Source organism: Barbatula barbatula, assembly GCF_947034865.1.
Source record: "Barbatula barbatula genome assembly, chromosome: 18".
Classification (NCBI taxonomy): Eukaryota; Metazoa; Chordata; class Actinopteri; order Cypriniformes; family Nemacheilidae; genus Barbatula; species Barbatula barbatula.
In genome coordinates this window covers 2,560,712-2,588,608 of record NC_136781.1, presented here as the reverse complement: position 1 = coordinate 2,588,608, position 27,897 = coordinate 2,560,712, and the positions used below count along the sequence as shown (strand labels likewise).

General features: G+C 38.5%; 1 protein-coding gene across 4 annotated transcripts; it reads right to left on the bottom strand.

The window, feature by feature from the left end:
• Positions 1-247: 247 nt before the first annotated feature.
• On the bottom strand, positions 248-27,876 carry ppp3cb (protein phosphatase 3, catalytic subunit, beta isozyme). 4 transcript variants are annotated; one of them, XM_079479722.1, is made up of 14 exons: positions 27,511-27,876; positions 14,929-15,129; positions 13,313-13,437; positions 13,077-13,188; positions 11,640-11,785; positions 10,226-10,365; positions 8,228-8,305; positions 7,394-7,488; positions 6,571-6,696; positions 6,135-6,212; positions 5,828-5,912; positions 4,262-4,359; positions 3,616-3,663; positions 251-1,935 (listed from the first exon to the last, which is right to left on the bottom strand). In XM_079479722.1, exons 1-14 carry the CDS (start codon positions 27,566-27,568, stop codon positions 1,757-1,759), a joined length of 1,569 nt encoding a protein of 522 aa, XP_079335848.1. In that variant the 5' UTR covers positions 27,569-27,876; the 3' UTR covers positions 251-1,756. The 4 variants fall into 4 exon arrangements, with proteins under 4 accessions (XP_079335850.1, XP_079335851.1, XP_079335848.1 ...); XM_079479723.1 differs by lacking the exon at positions 27,511-27,876 and adding an exon at positions 26,998-27,111; XM_079479724.1 differs by lacking the exon at positions 3,616-3,663 and having other exon boundaries at positions 248-1,935.
• Between the last annotated feature and the right edge of the window lie 21 nt (positions 27,877-27,897).

Here is a 27,897-nt window from a genome sequence, read left to right as displayed (position 1 = left end):
CTGTAGACAATATTAACACTTGAAAGCAAACATGATCTGTAGAGATAATAATGGATTGGTGGATGTGACATTTTTCCGGGCGTGAGATTAACATGTAGCCTGCAAAGTGGGTGTTGGTTCGTGATCAGTAAGCAGGACGCGGCGTTTGCACCTGCTGGTTGTTTTTGAGTTTTTCCTACTAATCGATGATGTCCCCCGAATAGGAAACTGTGTTTTGGGAAATGCAAGTTCAATAAAACTGGAACTTCCGAAAGGTTCATGCATATTTTATTCAAGAGTAAAAAAAGAGATTTGTCCCATAGGGCATGCTCACACTGTCCGTACTGTAGACCAGAAAATCATGATGATCAAAATGAAGCTTCAGAGAAAAATACAAGATATAGAAGCACAAATAACCCATAAACATTGTCATTAGTTATAAAGAAAAGCACAACGAGAAACCCAAAAGAGGATGAAGCGAAGTGGATTAAACCAGCAGAACTCTTAATCATAATCATAATTAACGTTAACCAGAATATTGTATAGAATAATGAACGGAATATACTTCTCCTTAAAAACGCGAGACACGTTTAGGTGTGTCCTTATTGGATTTACATTTTGAAATAACCATGCAGTCATGCTCTAGCAGCCCGGATGTCTTTTCACAGAATTATACGTTCCTTCATACTACCAGATAAGTTCTGTACATCGATAAAGAAACGTACAAACACAAGGTATAACACCTCATCTGAGCCGAATTAACTGTACAGCGATGGAAACGAACAGAAAACAAACAAACCATAAATACTTAAATGAATAAAAATGAACATAAGTGATAACAAAACGATCCTTAAAAATATACGCCATTTATATACAAAATAAACTCCCATGGGTTATTCGTAGCTGGAAACCTGTTCAGTCTGGTGGACCTGTTTGAAACCACCTGTTGCATCCACGATGGCCTAACGTAACCCCTCAGGTTTCTCACACGCGGCAGACTGAAATCTCCCCCGGCTCTGATCGGGAGTGTTGAGGAGGCGAGGAGGTGTCAGACTCCGGGGACACGAGGAGTATAGTACTGCCATAGCAACCGCAGCACGACGTGACAACAGCGCATTTACACGACGCAGCGAGCACGAAACTGAAACGCACGATGGGCGTTACGAGAAAATTTCAGTTATTTGCGGATTGTTCGTAGTAATAACCTGTGTGAAGTGATTTTGTTGAATATTACGTTCCCCGTATGCTATATATCGACTACTAGTTGCAAAACAGAACGGCAGGAAAATTGTAAATTAAATTATTATAAGCTCCTCACATACACTCAAGAATGGAAACATACGCTCCTCTGATTTACAATAAACAGAGCAATAGCCTCGTGTTTTAGACCAGAAAAAAACAAGTATTTGTGAAAACCTACATATCATATGATTATATAACACACATCTCCGACGCACCCACACACACAAAAATGCAAACACGCATAAATCAACGTTTCTTCAGACAAACTTTTCCAGTGTTCATAGCCCCATATCCATAAAACTACACGTCCCATCATGCAACTCTCGACAATCCTCTTCACGAAAAGCGATGCGGCCGTTCCGTCCGTCTCGTCTGTTGTTGAGGCCACTGAGCGTCAAGCAGGGAGTTCTGTCTAAATATATCACATAATCCATCTGCTACACAGACGGCAGCAGTAAAAATTATAGAGAAGAGAATTGCATTATGGGAGAAGGGGTAGGGACGAGCGAGGGAGAGATGTGGGGGAGAAGATGAATCACTGGATATTGCTGTTGTCATCCGTGCCATTGGATTCGGCCATGTTCATCTTGCCCATGGAGAGGCCCACGCTGTTCACCACATCTCTGCGGGGGGGCATGCGCTCGTTTATGCGGTCCAGACCCTTCGCCTCCGCGAAACTGGTGATCTTGTGCTGCGGAGAAAAGCCACGGATGGCTGAGAGAAAAACGAGAGAGATATCAGAATCCAAAACCCTTCCGTGTGTTCTATGGTGTGACAGGAAAAAATCTAGGAACAATATATCATTTTATACTATTCATATTTGTCATTTAAAGGAGCATAAAAGAGATTTATGTTCATTGTTAGTTTCTATTTCTAAATGTTTTGCCATGTCACTTCATAGGACACATACACACGTGTCGGAAATTTCACAAAAGCTGTCCAGGACGTGTCCATGTCATATTTTACCACAATCCCAACATTTTGAAACTTAAAACAAATTGAAGCTGCACAATTCAAAATGCTATTTTTCTTAGACTTTAAGGAATAAAGTATAAATTATAATAACAACAACAAAATCCACAATAACAGTAGCAAAAACAATAAGTGTGACTATAAAAGTAGGCCACATGTATAAAAATATATCTCAAATATAAAATGATCTAACATCAAAAAAGGAAAACGACGGAGTTTCTTTTTCGTGTGATTTTGTTAAAATGTGACATGGCCAAAACGATTTCCCTATTTACACACAACACTTCACAAATCCACAACACACACACATCACAAATCTCACATGGACCAACGGCACAGTCAATGTTTCCATTAGAAAACAAACTCATCCAACCTGTTACCTGCACGACTGCTAATGTAGATATAAAAGATTTGAATAACCTCCGACTCATTCTGATGGAAACATCGTGCTTCATATCACAGTCAGAGATGATGTGAGATCCTCTGTTGGGTTTGTTCTCCGACCACATACAATCGTTTTTGCTTCAAACATTTACCCCTTGGAAGTTACAGAAACTCTTCAACTCAGTTTTTTCCATTAAGTTCAATTCAACTTTTTTAAACCGTAAACTTTGAGCATCATTGAACAAACCCGTTTTTCAGAGGTCACATGATCCCGCAGATCACGTGGTCGTGAAAGACCAAACCCAGAGTGATAGCTGGGGTGATCAGTGTTTGGGCGTGGTGCTGTAAGAATACCGGGTCAACTGGGAGAGACGGGTGGGGGGGACGCGTGCCCCCTCCCGACCACCCACGGCCCAGATTCATGCCGTCTGCTGAGTCATTCTGTAACCTTGCTGATTGGGTACGTAAGAATGCGTCCCGCTCGTAAACGGGAGGAAACAGCAGGGCAGAGTCCAGCATTTGCATAAGCATGAAGACACAAGCGTGTGTGTGTCTGTGCAAACTTGTGTCTACACGTCTATGTGTGGAAATAAACCTGTTCTCTCAACAGGTAGTGGTCTAGCTATTGATGAAACTAGTAACTTTGTATTAGCACCTAATGTACTATTACTCTATTATGACATATCGCATAATTCTCCCTGAACCCTTTGTAAGTCGCTTTGGATAAAAGCGTATGCTAAATGACTAAATGTAAATGTAATGTGTGTGTTGTATCGTGTGATTTCCATCACCTATTTCTCAATTGATCGTGACAAAAATTTGGGGAATATTTTGTAGCAAACATGCTAGTCTGATATCTAGACAAACACGTGTGTTTCTTTACGTGTGTGACCGTGTGTGTGCAATACACAATCCCTGACCAGTCATAGCGTCCACACGCTCAGTTAGCTAGTCTGCACTGTAATGCTAGCTAGCGTGTTACGGCGGTCGCTATGAAACCTCTGCGTAGCGTAGACTGAGAGGCCGGTCAGTGTTTACCTTCTGTGTCCTCATCCGGCTCAATGGCTTCAATGGCTTCAATGGTAGCTGAAGAGTCGGGGACAGACAGACAGAGAGAGAGGAAGGATGGATGGGGGGTTTATTGTGACCGTCATACACGGAGCATTAGCTGCAGAGTAGCCGCCGCGGGCCGTTAGTGGTTAGCGTTAGCGGCACCTGGGGCAGGTTAGTGTTCACCTTCACGTTTCAGATGGTTTATTAGCGATAATAATGAAGACTAAACAGAGTAACAGACTAAAAAGAGAGGTCAACAAAACTGTATCTGAGATTCAGTCTGAAAGTCAAAGTGACAAGAAAGAAAACGAGAATGAGATGGGAAAGCGACACCCTTTGGAAAATTGACCATGGTTTTACTTTAGTAACCAACCAATCTCACTACAATAACCATAGGTTAACTAGTAGGCTATTTGTGGTAAAACTGTGGTAAAGATTTGTGGTACAACTGTAAAAATACAACTAGAAGTCAGTTGAATACAATCTTAAAGCTCATTTGTTTTAACTCAAAAACATAAGTTAAAAAGCTTCATTAAATTTGTATGTAGATTGATGACAGTGTACTCCACTTTTACTATAGTAAAACCATGGTTCATTTTATAATTGATAGATGTTTGCTTTTGTAACTCACCGCTCTGTAAGGTCTGCTTTCCTCCAGACAGGACACCGCTGGGCAGCATGCCGGTTGGGGTCAGTCCTTTCAGGGTTAACACATTCTCACTTTCCTCTCTGTTGAAACAATTAGAGTAAACCTTCATGCTTTCTATGGTATTTTGGTCAAAATTGTGGTTTTGGAATTGTTAATATCGTATATTCCAATTTAAGGGGCCATATGCATGTAAGCTAAATGGCATGTCTTGTTTACAACATGTCATCTATTGATTAAATAGCTCAGTTTTAGCAAAATATGTATAATATAAGTACATTTAGCAGACGCAAAGCGACTTACAGAGAGCTCAGGGAGCAATAAGCGATATTGTCATGATTCCACCATCATGTCATGTTTATTCTTGTTCTTGCAGTGGAGTAATGGCATAGCCTAGGGTGTTGTGTGAGAAGGTGAGCTGTCATGTGCTTTCTCATGTCTCGTCTATGGCCCTGCCCTCTCGTTCCTTGTTATCTTCCCTTCAGTGTTTTATTACCCACACCTGCCTATTGTTAAATATCCTTTGTTCGTCTCCCTATTTCATGCCCTTGTATTCTCTGTCCTGTGCTCGTTTGTTCTCGTACCTCTCGTACATCGTGGTACCTGCTTGATTGAGGATTTGTCCCTACGTTGTGTCCCAGCGTTAGCATCCTTTTTGTTACGGCTGGTTACCCGCCTTGAGTTTTTTGGTCCTGGTTTTTACTGTCTTTATTATCCCATGTATTTTACCCCCTCGTGGGTTTTTGTTTTCTGTTTTATTATTAAAATCTGTATTACCCCGTATTGCTGCCTGCGCTTGGGTTCTTCCCTTACCTGTTTCGTGACAGATATGTCATACAGGAGCAATAAAACAAACAAGTTACTAGATTTACAAAAGCTAGACCACTACCCGTGGACCGAAAGCGTTAGTGGGTTTTTTAGTACATTGTCCTCTCATAAATAACTCAGGATGAAAACGTCTAAATTGTTAGAAAGGCATTCTTATTTAGAAACTGATTATGATTACGGACTGAATCATTTTCACGCTTTGAATCGCTCATATACATGTAGTGAAAACCTGATACACACAGGCTTAACAGGACAATATAATTTACAATATAATACAAATCCACAAACAGTTATTTTCACAGTTAGAACTGCCAAGACTCTTCAAATCTTAAATTGAAATGTACGAAAAAATGGCATTGATATCAGTTATTCTATAGACTGTATCTGCAGCAACAACGTAAAAACTAAAAATGTTACGGCCCAAACTTAACTTCTGATACACCTCCGCGAAGAATCAATAACTGTTGAGTAGTTTTCATTAAATTTAATACTATTAATTTACAAAAAATATAAATATGAATTTATAAAATAAATAAAACATAAATTGTTATATTATAACCAAAAACAGATCGGAAGTCATTTTCCAGTGCATGTGTCCGATGACGCAAAGCTGCTTCGCTGCTATTAAAAAATGTTAAAATAATTGTGATTCCTGATTAAAAGCAGCACACAATTTTTTGATTTGCTTGTATTGTGTTTTTGTTCAATCCCTTATAGACTCACCGCAAGACTGAGAACATTTTAGCCATTTTGCCGATGGCACGAATCTTGTTCCTGATAACTTCCTTACGGGCGGCTGCTGCGTTAGCTGAGAAAAACACATTTAGAACAGACTTCACCTATCAAAGGTTTATTTAGAGAATATTCAGTATCGTACTCACTGTGAATAGTTTCTACTGTACCATTCTTTATATACTTTCGAGTAACTTGGGCATAGTGTGCACAAACCGTAAGAAAATCTATAATAATAATTTCAGTTTTGACCTGAAATGGGAATGTTTTTAAAAGCATAAGCAATGGTGGTCCTCACCATCAAAGATCTCTTCTCCGTCATTCATGAGCTCATCGTCTGAGCAGATGCTGAGAACATTCACCAGCATCTCTGTCACTGTGAAGGGGTGAAAGGTTTAAAAAAGATCTTAACATTTACATTTGTAACAATTACTTTCACAACAACAGCAAAAATAAATGTGATTTTAATATCTGCTGAATTTAATCTTTTAATCTCTATGAAAGTACTTCTAGTGATCAACCATTTGCTATTTCTTTTTGACCTCGTTCTGGTTTTACCTGTTGAGGCACTGAAGATGAAATGCTGTTCCATTACATCATGTTGTAAGCACTTTAAGACAATGGTATGTTTTTTGTACACACCCAGAATATTTCGAATGGAGTGTAAGGAATTTGTGTGAACACAAAAAATGTCTCCCATACATCAATGTCGAGAACACATTCTTGGATCCCACCTTTCTCTCCAACAAAAGGAAGAGACCAGGTGAAGACGTCCATGAAGTTGGGCAGCCAGTACGGGTGTGGGGAGCAGTTGAACTGTCGTATGTTCATCACGTTGTTTTCATATTTAAGCACAGCCGCTGTGGACAGGCAAACAAACACATTTACATAAGCATCAAGTGTGTATCGTTCGCTCTCCACACATGCACGCTATATGACCCAGGTCTCTCTTCAAGTTTTTAAATCGTTTGTTTAATTTTAAGTGCTTGGTTTTTGATAGTCAGTGAAGTACCGTTTTTAGGATTGTCACATCCATTACGGTAAATATTCCAATGTGGGCAGATGGAAAATAAAATAAACAATTTTGAGGCATCTCTTCTATATTTTTGTGCATTATAATTCAGAAATCCTACAAAGTTTGTCATCTCCCAAAAACCTTGTTCATTTTTTGTCACATCCATGTTTATTTCCCTTTTTTAAATAGAAAACATGTGCATAGACATCTATGATGTTTAAACTTATCAACAAGGGTTCAGTTTATTGGTAAAAAATACATTCCCTGAGCGTTTTTATGTCACATCCATGACGCTGGATTCGCCCGGCTGTTTTCACAAGCCTGTCCAGAACATATCAGGTTTATATTTCATGACAACATAATAAATATTGATTTGCATACATTAAAATAAGCCTTGTATTGACTTTATTGGATTCTTTCTTATAAATGAAGCATCGTGATGTAAAATAGGAAAAGATTTGTATGATTCTGTATTCTATATCTAAGTTGCGTGTGCTGTACTTTGTGTAGTGTGTTCACAGAGAGTAAAACTGAATTCAGACCTTTATTGTTGTAAACGTCCAGGTAATTTGGAGCAGAAAAGATGGTGATGAGAGAGGGAAATCCTGTGCTCTGACTCTTTCTGTACATACGGTAACTGAGAGAGAGAGGAGGAAAATAGAGAAAGACTATCAAAGTTACAAAAGATGACTTAAATCGTGTCAGTGCATGCTGGGAAATAAATGCGTGTGGCCAATCTGACAAACTAAAGACTGTCTGGTAAGTGATAGTCTGGTTGAAGCCGGTAGTTTATATTATTATTATTTTTAATTATTGTCATTTCTCAAACATATGCACTTATAATCCTGACCAACTTCAGACAATTCATAATAAATTCATTATTTATTGTGACGAATGTCAATTTGCCTCGCACAACAAGTTATTTTTGGAAATGTAGTAGTATTGTTCATAGTTGTGGAGTACTGTTGACTGTTAAGGACTATAGCATTAATATCGTGGTTTATTGAAGTGCATTGACTACTATGACGTAAATATAGATTTGTTTGCCACACATTCACAACTCCGTTTAACCATCATTTGTAATGTTGGAGATAATGTATGTGTATTTGTACATGTCTGTGTTTACATGTGCATGAGATAATAAAACAGATAGAAGGACACTGGCTGAGGTGAACGTATGTGGGGGGGAATGTACAGTAAGATCAAAGATTAAAGTATACTGTCTATAAACTATGGAGAATTCATCTTCAGATCTCTCTGCATCTGAACAGCATCAATATAAACCTTCACTAGTCAATCTGTGAATACACACTGTCTGTCTGTCTGTCTGTCTGTGTGCGTACGATCACATGTGATGATTTGTGTACTGTCCTTACCCAGCATCCTGAGCTTCATGTGCCCTGATGACCGACAGTAAGTTGTTGGTCTGTAGAAACTCGCACACAGCTGGATAGCTGTAAACAATTAACAAACAATGTGATGAAACGCTCATAAAGCTTTTTCGCTTATTATACGTTTAAAACTACATTTAACATGATTTATGCAGATTATTCTGTACTGTAGAGAAAATTGGTGTTAAGATTGTAAACACAGAATTTAGTGCACTAGAAGTGTACTGTATGTATTATTGCCTTTCAACTACGAGCCACCAGGGGGCAGCAGTGGTGTAAATGTGAAGGGCCACAATAAAAAAATATATTTTGCTGAGGATAACATCGGATACAGTAAATGAGAGCTCAACAATTCTGTTCCTGTACTGTGTTGTGTACAAGCTGTATTTGGAGTCTTATTTATTATTATGGGAAACGTCTTTTTAAATGTGATAGTTCACCCAAAAATTAAAATTCTGTCATTGTTTACTTGCTCTCTTGTCTTTTCGAACCTGTATGACTTCATTTGAGAACACAAAAGCTTTTCTAAACAAAGCTGGTATCCAAACAGCGCCGGCACCCATTCACTTCTTTTGTATGTGCGCAAGACCAATGCAAGTGAATGGATGCCGGTTGACCAAATTTCTCAAAAATATCTTCTTTTGTCTTCTGCGGAAGGAAGAAAGTCATGCAGGTTAGAAATGAAAAGAGGGCGAATGAATGATGACTTGACGATGTGTGAATTTATAAATGACTATCATTTTAAGGATCAATGTATGCATCCTGGATGTATTTTTACATGTTTTAAAATATTTATTTCTTAGCACATAAAACATTATAAATTTGTTCCTAATACTTCTCAATTATGGCAGTTATTGATACAAAAAGCATTAATCATAAATATAGCTAAACAATATGCAATATGACATAGCACACATTGTGTTCAATTGTTAGCATTATACGTCTGTCCACGATAAAGTTTTCCTGTTGATTTGAGATTTGTTTTAATCAAACCACCATACATCACCTGCAAAATGGGCAAGTGAATACAGATAGGTGAAAGATACAGGTTGAACCTATAGCTGAAATATATTAAGTGTTAACAAGAAAAACTGAGTAGGTTGATTTTCTCGCTTGGTGTTGAACAAAACAGGTGATGTAAATACGGCAAGACATTATTTTTACACTGGGATATTGAAAAGGATGAGCCTATGAGAGGCTTAAAGCATCGTGCACAAACACAAGGTTTCATTGATTTTAGACGCCTTCATAAGATGTGAAAACCAGAGAGCATTGTGGGAAATATTCACACCTCATGCTCTCATTCACAGCCTCCTCAACGTTTGTTCCAGTTCGATCACAAATGAGCTTCTATTCCTTCTCCAAACTCTACAACTTTCGCTCCTTTTCCTCCATGCACTCTCTATTGTGTCTCCTTTTTCTTGCTTCATCATTTCTCTTTCCCGTTTCTCAGGTTTGTCTCCGTATCTTCATATCTCAGCGGATCTGGCAGTAGTAGCCAGTTGTCATGGAAACGGCAGAGTGCAGATTCCCATGAGGCTGTGGGGATTTTGTGTTGTGTTGAAGCTGGTCACTTTGGACTGCTTTACAATTCCAATTAAATTCTCACTGCGCTTTCTCGATCCGTACGCTGCCGGAGTTTCATCTGAAGATTCCTGCAGATGTCTCGGTTGTGTGGGGTTTACGTATCGAGTCTCTCAAACATTTTTAGGAGAAACATCTGCGATGCGGGAGAGTCTCAATGTAATCGCACATATTTCTATGAGAGACAATGAAGATGTATACTGTAAGTCATCCGATTTAAAATCTTTCTAATCTTTGGGTTTTGCCAATGTTATTTAAAATCCTCCGCGTCCTGCGCATCTCACCATCCCAGAATGACCACAAGGTTACCTTTGTATAAATATACAGCTCCGTTTTTCATTTAGCATCCTTGAAATCTGTCTTCTCGAATCTAAAGGTTAACATTAAGGTGTTGTTTACCTGTAGAAGTAAGAGCATCCACGGACAGAGTTGTGGGTAAAGTAGTCTTGGCTCTTTTCATTCCCAAAGTCCTCCAACGGATCGGACCACAACAGATCGCACATGGGGCCAAATGCTGGGGGTTCTTTAAACCTGTCCAACTGACAGACAGACAGAAAGTAAATAATAATTTAAAAGACTTGTCTGTGTTTGTGCTTTGCCGGAGGACTGTTGTAGAAAATAAATGAGAAGCATAAGGGGGGATTTATAGAGGATCAGTCAAGCGTCTGTTGACAGAGCCCAGTCTTAAAGCTAAAACGTGAAATATCCAACGATTGCTCAGTAAGGCCATCTACATTTACATTTAGTCATTTAGCAGACGCTTTTATCCAAAGCGACTTACAGATGAGGAAACATTGGAAGCAAATATAACAACATAGGCAACAAAATACATAAGCGCATCAAACTAGTTCATTAAAGCCTAGCACAGTAGGAAGGCCAGAGGAACAAGAACCACACGCTATTATACAAAACATATCAAATCCATTAAAAGCATTCTTTTATGAAGCAGATTATATATATGCCTTTAAATCATTACACCTTGGACCTTTATACGCACTGAAAAGACATTTGGCCTTTTCACACCCGGGTTTTTTTTTACAACCACGTTCGAAGGTGCACTCACAGAGAGTTATAAATATGCAACATTTGTTACAATGCACACTTCTGAAAATAAGGTTAAAACCGACTTTATACTGTATACAGCGTGAATACTGTATTTTGCTAATATTATTAGGAAGGGGTAAACTAACCCGAGATAACATTGACCCAGTTTAAAAGGGCTTATAATAACAATATTAATTAAAAAAACTAAATTTCTATATTCTATAAGTGCCGATTTAATATTGCATCTCAAGCCGCTTTACAAGAATAAAAAAATACATTAAAACACAGAATACAGAAGTAAAACAAAACAAACACATTTGTACTAAAGCTACCTTAAAAAAAGTATGTTTTATGAGATTTAAAACACTAATTCCACAATAATCCAGCTTTGACTTTTTTATAGTCAAAGTCATTTATTTTCATAAGCACTGTGCAAGTACTTGGTAGACTATTGAAAAGACAGAATACAACACAACGAGTTACACAAAATGATCCATATTGCTGCTTTCCTTCTGAAACCTCATTTCTCCATATTTTGTGATTTTTGCATAAATCATTATTATTAGTCAGCATTTATGTTTGTCACTGGGTGCAAATGTCTAACCAATAAAAAGTATTAAAAAGTGCTTGTCAACTTTGACAACACAGTATTTAATCATTTCAAAAGTAGAGTGTTTTTCCTAAAATACAGCGAATCTGGACGTCCAAGGTTTCAGAAGGACAGTTTCGATATGTACAGAAATCTACAAAAAGTAATAATATCTCTCACCCTCTTGATGTCGTCTAACGTGTGGATCTCTGGAGACAAGCCGCCGTGAACACACAAAAACTGCTGATTCATCAGTGCAGCCAGAGGCAGACAGTCAAACGCATCCATGCAGGCGTCGTACACCTGCTCCGAGTATTTGATTTTACCTGAAAGACAAAGACACGGATATCACGCACCTGCTCGGAGCATTTTATTTGATCTGCGAGAGAGCGCACCGCAAAAAGATGTATTAAAAATATTTGAACATCCTTTAAGCAACATACATGAATAATAACGTTATTTAATAAAGATTTTGTGCATCTCTATTTCAGAAAATATGAATCCATAAATCAAATAAATCGTTGATTTGACTTCAAATGTTGCCAGATTGTTTTTACTTTTCCCAAGCATTAACCTTAAGAAGAACAAACTTTACAAGCCTTAATATTTAATGCGATTCCGCTTTTCTGTTACCTTGTCTCGTTACGATTACATTTATATTTTCGCTGAAAAGTATGACAAAGATAAAAACTGACTGGGATGAACAGTGAGAAGTGGAGATGATGGCTGTGTACTCTTTCTAGAACAGATGCGATCCCTCCCTTGTTTTAACACACTTTGAAAATGAAGTGAGCTTTTTTAGAAGGCTTTCTTCCTCGGTATGATTGTAATTTGTACATTAAGCTGTCACAATCTAACTGCTCCAAATCTACCAATCTGTTCAGTCATATCACGACATCATCCTGCTCTCTCTCTCTCTCTCTTGTCTATTTTACACGCACATTAATGACAGTAGATTAACCTGACCTTTGGCTATCAATAATCAGGCATTAAAGAATCAATCACGTTTGTTTGTGTTTGTATTGTGCACTACTTGCTTTGGTACTTTTGGCGTTTGTTTGACTATTTAGAGTTAGACGTAATCCCTTTAAAAACTGGTTCGTAGGAAAAGAACTGCATGAAAAGTCTTCACAATTTCTCATGCACATCTGGGTATACAATTCGATGACATTCGAATGACATAGTATAGGTTTAGGTTCATTTTAAACAAAAGTGTATGTTTTACACTATGCCGTGGTAAAGTTTTGTGTATAAGTCTGTCAGCAGATGGTTAAGCAGGGCACCCACTCCTGCTCACTCCTCTCATTGGGGAAATCACACACGCGGGCTCTCTGGGCCCGACATTAACAGGCAAATTAATTTTCTGCTAATCATACGCTCTATCTCTCTTTCTTGATCTTTTTATGCATCTCTCTCTCTCTCTCTCTGTTTGACAGGAGACTGCTCTAGAAAAAGACCTGCATGAGAGGAGAAAAGAGCAGGAGATGAGAAGACACGAGAGAAGTTTTAAGTTGTGTTTATAAGAAATCTATTTGTAATATATATCTGCAACCCTGTTGTATGTATAGATGTATAGTGATGAAGAGAGGAGTTTGAGAGGATGAGGACAGAACTCACATTCTTGTTTAAAAGTGAAGTATTCAGTCAAATGTCTACATTCATGGTTTCCCCGCAGTAGAAACAGAGTCTTTGGGTAGAGGGTTTTCAATGACCAGAGGTACAGGACACACTGTAGTAAGAGAGACAGAGATGCCGTCACAGATCAAGAAGGGAATAACAGTCTAGAAACTGATAGTAAAGCAGAAAGGCTTTTGACTTATTCAATGAAAGAACCCTAGAAAGTGAGCACTAACCTCAATACTGAAGTACCCTCGGTCCACGTAGTCCCCTAGGAACAGATATCTAGTTGTCGCAGGAGATCCGCCAACCTCAAATAACTTCATCAGGTCAAAGAACTGCCCGTGGATGTCCCCACACACTGTAATGAAAGAAAAGACTTAAGCATCAGTCCACATGCTTACTTTATGAAAAAAAAACAATGTAAACCGATTTCTTAAATAATAAATTAAACAAATTAAACTTCTATATTAACATTAAAGATCTGTCTACATGCACTTATATACAGCTTGTTTCCAACAATCCAGACAAAAAGAGCAAAAGAAATGGACGTGGCGCTGATGATGAAGTGAATGATGATGAATATCGAATGACGATTTCTAATGGAAGCCCTTCTCATCTGAGCGTGTGCGCCTGATGGGAGGTCAAAAGGTTAAAGGTCACGAGGTCCCACAAAGCTATTTCTCGATAATGGCTTCCAGGGAATTAAATCGGTTAACCAGAGAGCCATTAATGTTTAATGACTTCTGTGTGTGAAAGTCACAAGGCCACCAGCTGATGAGGCTTCAGAAATGCATGCTGGGAAGGATGGGGTGGAGCAGAGGTTCGGTCTCAGGTGTGAGGGCGCCGAGAGCGGGGAAAGGTACCCATGGACGGGTTCTCTGTCTGTTCAATTATGGCATTTTTATGGCTGAGGAGCAGTATCTTTCTTATAGGTAACATCAAGCTGCTTGACACATTGACTCATGGGAAATTAAAGATATAGGGTGGGTTCGGGTGGTCTTTACTAATGGCCTCTGCTAATGATGTCATTAATTCTCTCCTCAGCCCACAGGGTTAAAGAGGAATACTTCAACATTTCGTTTTTTCTTTTAACCTTTGCCTGATATCATATACATTAGTATGCAGACATATCTATGTCTACATTAATGTTTACTGCATAAACAGCCGTGAAAAAAACTAAATTGAAGATACGTCTATAGGTAAAATTATAAATGGAGACGGTGGGAGCCATCGTCGCTATCATGGCAGAGAAGGAAGGCACACATTATGGAAGACAGCTAGTAGTTTTGTAGACTATAAAATCAACAGCCTTTAGAAAGACTATTATAAAATCAGTTTTTGTAAATTTTGTTTAGGTCAAATTATTATTTACGTTTCATTCTGTGAACTACTACCAATATTTCTGGCACATTTCAAATACAAATATTGTTTCTATTTGCATATATTTGCAGAAAATAAAAATCAGGTGGAAATAACAGAAAAGATGTTCTGTATTTTTAGACCTCAAAAACTGCAAAGAAAACAAGTACATATTCACTTTTAAGCAGTACAACAGTAATATTTGTACACGTATTTAGGAAAAGTTAAAAATACTTTATAATCTTATTAACCAGTTATGTAATAACCTGGATTTTTATCACAGTTTTCATATGTCTTGTCATGCTGTCAGTCTTTTACATCGCTGTTTCAACAGACACTGTTGTCTAGATAGCCAGCTAAATAGGTTTTTGAACAGAGCCCTTTCATCTCAGCTCCTTATATTAAATACATTTTTGATGAGTTGCAAGCTTTAAGATTAGGAAAACAAAAACAATTCAATGCTATAAAAACATAAGTATCCGACAGTAACCTGTGACCGGAGCCTCTATGTCCAGCATTGTTTTCTCCTGGCGCAGTATGGCGGCGCCCTCATTAATGATGCGCAGGGCGACGGGTTCCTCCACACGGCCCTCTTTAGTGAGGTGAGCCTTCAGCAGGTCCACGCGAGGCTTCCCCTCGCAGTCGAACACCTCCCGCATGTTTAACCTGTGGCTCAGCGGAAATGGCACCGCTGCAGAGAGAGAGAGCAAATAAAACAATGATCATTACTGTGCAGTGCAGAATGCAGAGAGATACACAGGTTGTAAAAGGTGTAAAGCGCTAATTCGAAACACAAATGCCATCACACCTTGTCCGCATTGTGAGCTTACACAAAAAAATCAATAAGTGTATGTTTGGATTGCAGCAAAAGAAATACGCCTAATGTCGCTCATGGGCATGCATGTCGCTTTCTCTGCATCAATCCCACAATCCACCTCAAAAGTGTGACACTCTACATTAATTCAAATAAAAACACTCGCTGGAAAATAAATGGCTGAGGATCTTACAAATCCTTTTGTGCCAGATGTTGATATGGTCTATTCAAACGAGTATACAGAATTTATTTTTATTTTGAGTTTCATACATGCAAGCAAACTCAATAAAACAATGCTGATATTGGTTATATTGATTAAAGAGAGAGCGACAGAGTGAGAGGAAGAGTAAAAAATTAGAGAACAGAACGCTGAAAAAAGTCTCAAAAAGGTGAAATGAGACAGAAATTGTGGCAAAGTGTTACCGGGCAACAGCAGCCAAAGGTTGGCATTCCACCAGTGAAGCGCATCACACACACACACACTGAGTCATAGCAGCCCACATGCTAACCCATTTCTACATCCAAAGATGCGTTTTCAAAATATATATTTTTTTGAAGCATTTGAGCTACACAGACATGCTGAAGACCCTTCAGACAAAAAACATCTCCACTTTTCATCACTTCCACATTTCACACTCGCACGACTGTAATGGCTCTTACATTGCTCACGAGAGTTAACTGAGCTCTTTCTTTCTTTGGTCTGTGGAACACAACGAAGATATTTGAGAAATGTCTTAGTGTTTTTTTTTGTCTATACAATGAAAGTCAATGGGGTTCGGTTACCTACGGTCTACAGAATATATTTTTTTGTGTTTTGCAGAAGAAAGTCATGAGGATGACGTGAGGATGAGTAAACTATGATGAAAAAACAAAATTATTCCATTAAAATTTTTTGTACATTTTGGTAAGTGTGACAACCCAAAATTGGTAATACGTGCTTAAAATTATTGCATTTTTTGCAAAAAATGTTATGAAGGTTAAGCTTTTCTACTGAGTTGTACATATTTCTTTTTATGAGCATAAGTAAATGTTGCTCACGTGCCTGCATGCTTGTGAAGTCAGCTGCGTGTGTGTCAGTGCTGTGTATTTGCCTGAGGAAAAAGTGTTATGTAAGAGATCTTTGCTGCAAACCGCATTTCAATAATACACCCATACTGCTACATAAAGACATAAATGCAATAACAAATAATATACTGAGACGTTTTTTCTAAACCTGTACCAACACAACCGCTCTCTTTCTATGCATCTCATAATGTTCTTACTCGCTTCTCCTACACATCAATGTGATTAACATGTCAAAGTCTTAATGGTTATAGATACAAACACATTTCTCATCACATTGTTGCAATACTAAATGATCTGAGCCCTGTTATCCGCCATAACAGCTCTAAACTACAACTTCATGTCAACCATTTGCCTTATTTTTTTTTTTCTCTAAAGAAACTTAAGGGCGTAACATTTCACAGAATTAAGTTAAAGGGTAAATAGTGAGAAAAAACATTCGTAAATAAAAGTAGATCCATTGGTTGTGCATGGTGTTAATAATACCAAGGTCATGGGTTTTGATTCTCAGGCAACGCATACAGTAAACCGACCAATGCACAGTACACATCCTTAAAGAAAGTTTACCCCAAAAAAAGACTAAATGTGTACAGATTTGAAACAACTCGAGGGTGAGTAAATTATGACAGAATTTTATTTTGGGGCGAACTGTTCCTTTAATAATACCATGCCATTTGCACGCAATGCATACAGTAAATAACAGAAAAATATATGTTTTTAAAGGGATAGTTTCAAAATTCTGTCATCGTTTACTTACGCTCGAGTTTTTACAAATGTGTATAAATGTATTTGTTCTACAAACCATAAAGGAAGATACCATATGTCAGTATGAATGTCAGTAACCAAACAGATCTCATCTCCCATTCACTCCCATAGTATTTATTTTTCCTGCTAGTGTAGTGAATGGAAGATGAGATCTGTTACTGACATTCTTCCAAATGTCTTTCCAAGCGTTTGACAGAACAAAGAAATGTAACTCGAGGGTGAGTAATCGATAACAGAATTTTCATTTTTGGGTGAACTATCCCTTTAAATGTCCCTTTGGATGAAGGTATACATGTAAACATTTCCTCTGGGCACCTAATAGCAGCACACACATACAGTACAGACATACATTTCTTCTGAATAAGCATAATGCACGCAGGACTCATTGTAAACATGAGCATAATTACTGTTGTCTTGGACACAGTCATACAGCGACGGGCTACACACGCCTTCCCATGTCAATAAACACACACACTCATCTTTTCGCAAAGGATTTTGTGCAAAGAAACACGCAGGATAAAAACTTGACACGTGTCGGATAATAAACCACAACAATGCAAAGAAACTCCATGAATCATTGATAAGAATGCTGCCGCACAACACAATGTGAGCTAAATATAACACTGCTGTTACAAGATGGGAAACTCGACCACCCCACACACTTTACACACTTAAACAACAAACACACACACGAGCAGTTTACACAACTTGTGTTTTAAGTTCTGTGACTGGTTGCTGTTTTTGATCAGTCATCATTTTCTCAAAGGTAGAAACATTCAACGTTTATTTTCATGAATGCCCAGATATCACACATACATCTGGCTTACGTCTATTTGACGTCTGCATTTACATCTGCAAGACATCTACAACATATAGTTTGCTCATCTGCAATACGTCTCGGATATGTCTGCTGTCAGACGTCATATAGACATCCAGAAGATGTCTGTAAGATGTTTATGATTTAGAATGGATGAACAACAGCTCTTTCTCAGATGTTTAGCAGATGTTTTCCAGATCTTTAGCAGACGTATTACAGAGGTTCAGACGTCTCAGAGACGTATTGCAGATGAGCAAACTATGTACTGCAGATGTCTTGCAGACGTCAAATAGACGTAAGCCAGATGGATTGTGCTATCTCGGTGCATTTGGAAAACGCTGGCTTGGAGCACATTTAAAGGGATATCAAAATGCTAAATGATTTTTTTCGCATTCATGTCATTTTAAACCTGTATGACTTTCTTCTGCAGAACACAAATGAAGATTGTAATGAAGATCCATAAAAGGGAAGGAAGGAGGCGGGAACCGGCAAACATTTAACAAACTTTAATCAAATCAAATAAACAATAACACAGAAGTAAAGGACCGGCAGCCACCTCACGGTAGACTGCCGACCACAAAACATAAACACAAACTTAACATATGTCCGGGCTCGGTCCTCTCTCGTCAACAGTACTTTGTATGGTGTTGTACAATTGTATTAAATTACTCAAAATCTAGGCAAAAGCTATTGATTCCTTGTGGAGGTCTAACGGAAGTTCAGTCTGCCCCACATTACCTTTGTTTACGTTGTTATCGCTGAAACCATCTATAAAATACTGTTTGCATCTTTTCTTTATATTCCGATTTAAATTTCTCATTGTTGTTTTACAGACTGGATGTCTGTGTTTGTGTGATGGGTCGGGACAGTGTAAGGTCAAGCTAACTGACCAACGTTTGAGTGTTTGTGATGAAGAGGGTCAGGACAGGACAGACAGCGTCAGTGTAAGGTCATGATAACCGAGCTGTGTGTGAATGTGTGTGTGTGTGTGTGTGTGTGTGTGTGTTATACCCTCCAGCTGCTGAGACAGATGCCAAGACACTTTCCAAATCAACACATGACTAACACACACACTTTGCCTTTCTCAGTTACATGCACACACATAAATACAAATGCACATACATATGAACATTCACACAATTTACAAGGATATATACAATATGAGATAACTTCCCATAAATTTAAAATCTGTTTAAACTGAGCATTATGAACTTTATATTGTCATAATTATATAGACCTCTCAGGATATGGTGAACAATGCTAATTCAGCACTGGTCCAGAAAAACTTACGGTAATGCTTTACTTAAAGCATATTTAAGTATAATGCATAATAAAAGTAGTTTTAATATTATATATATGAATTATGCCTTGTCTTGCACCTTATAATACACTGTAATGTCTTATGAATAATTGTAACTAGAGTTAATACATTACAACACTTGTCAATTCATTGTTACGCTTTGCATTTTCATTTGGTTTTAATTCTTTGAAACAACATTTAATGTCTTACAACAACCATTGTGAACAATTATAATGCATCATACCCTTTAATAACCTTTTTTAATAAATTATTCACAAAGGCTCTAACACTACACAAACGTTTGAACAAAATACATCCAACAGAACATGTATAAGCGATTTAAAATGTTAAACAGATATGTTTAAGATTGAATTATGTAAATAAATAACTGAAACTGGAAGTGATTCTGGACCAGTGTTTACATCTTGCTAAGTGGTCTATATTTTATATTTTGAAAAAGTACTTTCTATATTTTAGAGTTTGAATGAGATATTCATGTGAGGACATAAAAATATTCACAAATTGATGAGCATATTGAAATAAAGCAGGGAAAACGACTCTGTAACGCAATGTATCACATGGCTTTATTGTTTCTGAAAAAATCTATTATTTTGCCTTCATAAAAAATTTAGCGCTGTCTGGTATTGACACGCTCATTGAATACAAAGCAATAGCTAAATATTTCTACGGTCTTCTCTAGTAGACAAGGAACAAACCACACATCAATAGAAAGCTTTCAGATTATGTAAAAATCTCAATTTTGAAAAATTGACCTATAAAACAGGGTCACAAATGTCCAGAGTCACAAATGTAAAATCTATTTCATTTTTTGCAACATAACATTCAATTGAAAAGCACTTTAAAAATATTGGCTTGGTTTACATCCAAACCTCTCCATGACGGACTATATCATAAGATTTGACATTTTGCCTGTTTGAGTTTCTTGTATATGGGAAGCATTATGTCCAATTGTCATTGACTACCTAAGCAAGAATAGGATATTTGCTTTTGGTTTCAACCACACTCACATGTGCAACGGTTTATCTTAGCGTTTCTGTCTCTTTTCGCTTTCTCTCCTTCACACCTTAATTTAACTGTGTGATACTCCCCTCTCAGAGTAACACTTACAAAACGCCCGGCCCACCCTCCCTTCACACATTTACAGGCGATGAAAAGGATTGTTCTGCGGATCCGTTGAGCCTGCCGAAGCCCCACCACTGGTAACACAGATAATGGCCTAGAATCATACTTTGGGAAAGTAGGGCGCTCACAGGCTCGCACTTGTTCCCGGACCCAAGAGGTACGAGGGGAGGGATTCATTCAGGTCACAGCTGTGGTAAAGCTCTCAGTCAATCCCTCTTTTCCATCTTACCCTTTCCTCCCTGATCAATTACTTCTGCCCTCACCTCGACTCGCACATTACAGAGACCCTCATGCAACGGTCTCCATAGCCGGATAGCTCAGAGGCTTTTTACACCTTAAAGTGACCAAGAACTGCTCACTCGGAGCCGTATGACTGAAAGTACAACATTGACTTCCATTATATGGACACAAAACCACCGAGACATTTCTCAAAATATCTCCTTTTGTGTTCCACACAAGAAAGAGACATGGAACAACATAAGGGTCAGAAATTATAGACAGAATTTACATTTTTTGGTCAACTGTCCCTTTAACAGAAGCATGCGTTGCATTCCCATACAGGGGGCGCTATTGCAATCTGCTGTCAACTTCTACGAATTGTTTCATACTAACACTTTCCGCTATAAAATCAGTACAAACCAAAATTATGAAATCATAAAATCTAAATAGCTTACATTTACGTTTATCCTAGCTTTCCTGAAATAGCATCTTGGACTTCTTGACCTGTGATTCAAAAGTAACTGAAGTCTGATCTATAGAGGATTACATTCCTGAGTTTCGACGTACAATCTGATCTATTAGTGAACTCACTGTACCATACAACATATATAATGAGCTTATTACCATTTTTTTAACGTATGGTGTGATTGGTGTCGAACAACAAATGAAACCAAAGTCAGTCGAACACCCACGATGCTGTTCTCCAATGCAACATGCAACATCCTGTAATTAAACTGTTGACAAAACACCATCCAGTGATCACACGACTATAAGAAAGAAAGACCAGTTTAAGCACCCTGGGGCCACAAAAGCGATAAAATACATTTTTCTGCATGGTGCTATGTGGCAAGTGTCAAATTATAGTCGCCCCTTTTACAAGCAATCCCAGAATTCCTCAAATTAAGTAAAAATAAAGAACGGGATTGAACTAAATAGGGGAAAACAAAAGTGAGAGCGTGTGACCCAGATTAGCAAAAGGTAACCAGGCATCACCCGCTTTTGACAGAGGGATTTAAACAAGCGCCGTTTGAAGTTGTGCAATTAATGCACACTTCACGCAAGAAGGCGACATCTGCACACACGTATGCAGAGAGGAGGCGAGCCTTCACGCTGACAAACGAACCAATCAGCAGAGTCAGTCGGGATGATTGACAGGTCAGAAGTGAGCGATAAAACCCCACATCAGAGATGTCAGCGGTACCATCTACTAGATTTCTAGATCACATAAATGTTCCTGGTTTTCCGCGTCCTCATTAGGTCGTCGCTCTGCACCATTTTACCGTGTCCTCTGCGCTCCAAACTCACACCCGAGTATTTATGTTAAAGAGGCTAAATTTAGTCTCTCCCTCTCTTTCAATCTTGCTCATCCACACTTCTTTCTCACTTTCACCTTTACACAGTTTTGAACCAGATCTGTGGACAGGTATCTGCATGTGGCAGCACGGTACTTTTTACACCATTACACTTTCTGTACTTTGCATGATGCTATGACACAGCGTGAAATATTCATCCAGGTCCTAAATTGAGTTAACAGTCAATGAAATCGAAGACAAAATGGTCAAGAACCATCAAGAATGAACCGGATTATTAAAAGTATGTTTCATCCCAGAGTGGATCAAGAGCTCAATGCAAGTTTCAAGGGGGGTTCCTTTAATCTTATGTTAGGGATGTAACAATATTATTGATATCGTGTTATATATCGCAATAGCAAAATTGTGTCAATATTATCACGGTCACATGAATGTATGAAACGATAGGTCTTCCAGGCCAAACATTGAGGTTGGTAAAAAAAATTATAGATATTAACTTTGGCAATCTGGTGCAATTATTTTATTTAATAAAAATGTTTAGGTCATTTGACACACCTCATACTATAACTCATCTCATACCTCTAAACAACATTAATGATTAGAGGATAAAGAAACAAGGATGCTTATGACACATTTCCAAGACATAATTTGATATTTTTAATAGTGCGACAAATATCGTACCATGAATTTATATGGAGGTATTATCGTACAGTGAGATTTTGATATTGTTACATCCCTATGAAATTGCACATTAATAAATATCATTTATAAGAAAAAATTCAATCGTTCATAATAAATTTAAATACATGGTAATACATGGTCAGTAACAAGCCCTCTAAATGTTTTCACGTTTTATTCAATGACATTAAACAACACCAGTTATAACCCACTCTTGATTCTTTAAAGCTTTATCCTATATAAAAAACTGCGGTGCTTACAAGTTGCTAAAAGCACTTCATCCTTTGGCGAGACATTAAATGCCACTACGCATAAAAATCTCACAAATAATACAACATGGACACAAATGTCTAAAAACGAGAATGGTGATTCATTCACGGAGTAATTGCTTACCAAGAAACACGTTTTAATAAAGTTTAAAAGGTTGTCAGGCAGGCACACAGTACCACCCCAAACTCATGCCCTCGGTTGATGCAATGTTGTAATGTTGGTTGGCATGCTCAAACAAACAAGGATAGCGTCCTAGAGCCCCTGTGTTTACAATATTACAGGAAAATCAACCTGCGAAGGACTTACAATTGATTTTAGCCTCAGGTCGTGCTCAGAGCTAAGATGACTGTGGTTTGCATCCTACAGCATCTGTATATGTGTGTGTATGAGAGAGAAACCCAAACTGTGGGGTGTGAATGTGGCCAAGCCTGTTAGTGTTCTCAGTTACATACATATGCATGTATTGGTGAATGTGTGCCTAAGTCAACGTGTCCGGTGACCTGTAACATGCTGTGTGTTTGTGCCTCTGTGTGGGAGGAAACAGTTTTTACATATTCCTACAGTCACTTTGTGATGTGACATAGCCTCTCTCTCCATTGCATAAGTTGGGTGGGCAATATAGTTGATTATCTCAGTATCTGTTTATTGGGACAGCGGTACTCCTGGTTCTGTTCACAAAAGTACTTCAACCATTCATTATTTCTGCATATTTTTGGAGCAATGTGGAGATTATGTCGCGTTTTCGTTTCTTTGCCGAAGCGGATAACGTATTTACAAAACGAGCTCTGTAGAGCAGTTTGTCCAGTTAGGGCTACTGTAGAAACAACATAGCCAAGTCCATGTAAGGGGACACGTGGTGTAAGTAGATAGAAATACAGTAGATCATTCTGAGATAATAAAAACATAACGCATCGTTATGTAAGGTTTTATAAACCTTTGAAGCCATAGTAGATCCTCCGAAACATTGCACCTTTAAACTACGACTTTAGTGTGTCAGATGAAAAATCCTAATAAAGAAATTTGAAGTTGGTTTATAACCATAAGTTATAATTGTGAATGTTGACTAAGTCGTAGCATTGATGAAGAATAGTGACAAAGCTATTTAAATAGAAATATGAAATAACCCAATATTCCAACCAAATTTAATTACGAACATATGTGTAACATATGACATTCTCATTCGTAAGAACGTCCCAGAAGGACTTGATTACAGCATAACAGACACATGTAATGAGGTCGTGTGACAACATGTGACACACGTAATGAGGTCATGTGACACCATGTGACACATATAAGGCTTGTTCGACTTGATGCGGCGGCTGCAAGATCCGACAGGCAGATGACATCAAAGTACCGCAAGAGCAATTTTGAAAGCAAACATGAGGTCATGTGACCATAATGCAGTATAACACTATTTCCAAAATGTATCGTTGCTTAAAATTATAGCTCACACGGAAATATTATTTATTCATGTTTATTCATACCAACTTCAAAACATATTTTTTGTTCTGCAGAATAAAGACATACAGGTTTTATAATGACATGGGGGTGAGTACCGGTAAATAATATAGATTTCCATTTTCGAGCAACCTGTTTCACATACTATTCATACTATATAAAAATATTATAGGCAATATTTAGTCCACACTGCACAGTATCCAGTAAGCATTACCGGATGTGATAGAGGATGCTGGAAACATCCGCATGCACATCCATCCATCTATCTGCTGTCAAGTGCCTGATTCCCCATCTCTCCCACTTCTCATCCTCCACACCCTTCACACATTCCCCCTCTTTTTTTTTTCACCTCCCCTCGTTTCATTTATTGGCAGGATCATGTCAACACTCCCAGTCTCCTTCGGGCCTTAACATCCCGTTCATGTAGTGTGTTGGCGCTCGGCAGGAGGCATGCATGAATTAACACAGACACATAATCTGGAGAAAATGTCGATCTGTGAAGTCGTTTCTTCTGTGCTTTGCCTCTCTCTGAGTGCGTTTGAATGCATGATTGCCTGTGCGTGCGAACAGCATATTCTTGTATTAAAACTGCTCCATTCTTTGGGGCCGGGGAAACATTAGTTACAATCATAAAAAATACACTGTGATGCAATTAGAAGAACCTGGTCATTACCGTCGCATTACTACGTTCCTCGGGGAGACAGATGGCGATGAGTTGCATTCGGTCTAATAGTGAATGCAGCACATAATATCCAGTGTTAGTGATCAAAAGCATCTCAAGAAATACAGCTAGTTAGTCAATCTATGCTTGAGTTTAATTATCTTACAATGACTTTCTCTAAACACTACCTTTCTTTACAAACAACAAGAGAGCAGAAAGTACCGTAGTATTAACATGTCTTTTTGTACATGGTACCATGGTATTCTTTAAAGTAAATTGCAGGGGGAAATTATAATCATTTTTAAAACAATACATCACTTATGAAATTAACCCTGGTTTATCTATTGTAACCAGGTTTTTGGTTTAATTGTAGTAAAACCATAGTAACCACAAATTACATACTTAGGCCTCACCACATAGTTAAACATGGTTAACACACCTTACTATAATAAAACCATGGTTATTTTTCCATAGGGATTTAATCACTTCTACTTAAAACTACCGTGGTATTGCTATATTTTGGCAATTTGTACCGTTGAAATACTACAATGTATTTATGAAGTAACTTGAAGTTTTGTGTAAATAAATACTACAGCATTTATGAATATTGCTATCATGAACCATGTTTTTAGCAGGTACCATGGTAATTCTACAATGTTAAAGAAGCACCTTTCAGTACCATCAAACCATGTATATACCATCTGATTACCAAAACATGATATTACCATAGTATTTCAAGAGTTGGGTATTTACACTGGATCAACCTGTATCACCTGTACACTTGCTGCTTTCCTTGAACACCGACTTGGTTATATCTGGTTGCATTCTCACATGAACAGACCATGCCTAAAGCTTGTTACCCAGGCTACCTTACAGTTAAAATCACATATGCCATAATGATTATTTAATGCAAAATGGCATATGTTGCTAAATAATTACAGGCAGCAACAGTTTCGGGGGATCGTTCCTTGCACACCAGAAAAGAGATTCCTCGTAAGAGGAATAGTTCACCCAAAAAATTTATTCTGTCATCATTTACTCACATCAAACATATAAATGTTTGTTCTGCTGAACACAGAGAAATATATTTGGAAGAATGCTTGACACCAAACAGATCTCACCCCCCATGGACTCCTATAGTATTTATTTTCCCTACTATGGCAGTAAATGGGGGATGAGATCCGTTTGATTATTGACATTCTTCAAAATATCTTTCTTTGTGTTTAGCAGAGCAAAGAGATTCATACAGGTTTGGAACGATCTGGGGGCGAGTAAATAATGACAGAATTAAAAAAAAGCACTCTCACTCTATACACTACAGTAAACCAAAATACCCCCAATTCTATTGTCTTTCATAATCCAAACACAATTCCACCGTTCCTCACATGATCACAGACAGCTTCTCTGTCTACATCCGCACAGAACTCTAATTAAACGCCCACACTATGCATCCACATACACATCAAATAAACCCCATCCTTACTGTATGGCCTGCCCAAGGATATGGCAGCAACATCAGCACCATCAGAAGCCGGTCTTGATTATATGTAGCTCATCTTGCATAAAATGGTACTTGAAAACATGCACAGGGGTAGTTGTGATGGGTATAGAATATGTTTGCATCATCATATTTATGCATCATCATTCCCATGAAATAGGTTTTGTATATAGAGCTGCAATGCACTTAATTCGACCTGTTTTTGGGAACAGTATTTAGCCACAGTATGTATCCTTGTGTGCAACAGAATCGATCAACTGCTTTAGAATGACATGCTAAAATACCCTCATAGGCCATCTAAGCAAAGATGTCCGTGTTCGTACATTAAACGAGCATCCCGGCGCAATTTGCCCCCTTGACAAATGCGCACTCGTGTTAGGTCTTACGGCATTGCACATTTCACATCATTAGACGCAAAATCGATACGGTAACTCGCGAGATCATCTCGTTATCCGAGCGCCGGTAGCTACAAAACAGGCGCGCGCACTGACATTGGAAAGATGCGTATAGTTCGATGTACGCCTAAATGCATGCAATAACGCACAGATGCAAAAGTCACGCTACCTTTAAGTCGTCCTTTCGCTGTCATCCTTAAACTGCCAAAAATATTTCATTGGAACGAGATGTAAGTCTCTCTCTCTCTCTCTCTTGTTCTCCTCCCCTGTCCCTCTCTCGGGCAACCTGGCACTGTATAACAGTTCATGCATCCACCAGCAGGCGCGCGCCGCCTCCGAAACGCTCTAGAGATGCGCCTCGCCTGCATCAGCATCACTGACAATATAGGAAGCCTTACTAGGTTGCAAATGTAATAAGCGAAAGAGGGTTTTTGGGGGGGAGGGGATGCAAACATATGCGGTGATCTTTGATCAATCAATAGTGCATGACGTTAGCTCAAATAAAAATCTAACGACACACAAAAAAACATCCTCTTTATTATAGCTTATCACCCAAACAATATAAGGCAAGCGACCATAATAGAAACCGAATTGTCACGAATCACATAAAACCGTAGAAGTGATGAGATAACATGCACAGATAAGCATCATTACGCTCGCACGATAAACCCAATACACTTACATTTGATTAAGCGGTCGGCGGGGTTTAAACCCATGATGTCTGCGTTGGACATCTTCATGGGCTGTTGCAGATAACGAGGAAAGTGCGCCTACTCCTAACGGGTGTGTGTACGGTCTTCGGTGGTGCGGGATTCGCGAGCTGCAGAAGCAGCATCACTTGGTGCGTCTCTCCTTCGTCCACCGTCGATCAGGGGGTAAGATGTGGCGCAGCAGATCCGGAGAAACTGTGAAGGGGATGCTGGACTCTGCCTGTTGCCGTGAGGGGGCGGATGGATAGAGAGATGGATTGATGGAGAGACAGGAGGGGGCTGGGAGACTTCTGCACGGTTCAGGGTATCCTCGGTGCGTTGCAGCACCACCCCGATATGGCGAAGGCAGGAACTCCCAC

Coding starts and splice junctions, on each gene's coding strand:
- ppp3cb (XM_079479722.1), bottom strand. CDS start 27,568: ATGAAGATGTCCAACGCAGACATCATGGGTTTAAACCCCGCCGACCGC. Junction 13,189..13,312: donor GAGGGTACTTCAGTATTGAG/GTTAGTGCTCAC, acceptor CTCTTACTACAG/TGTGTCCTGTACCTCTGGTC. Junction 5,913..6,134: donor CGGAGAAGAGATCTTTGATG/GTGAGGACCACC, acceptor TGTTTTTCTCAG/CTAACGCAGCAGCCGCCCGT.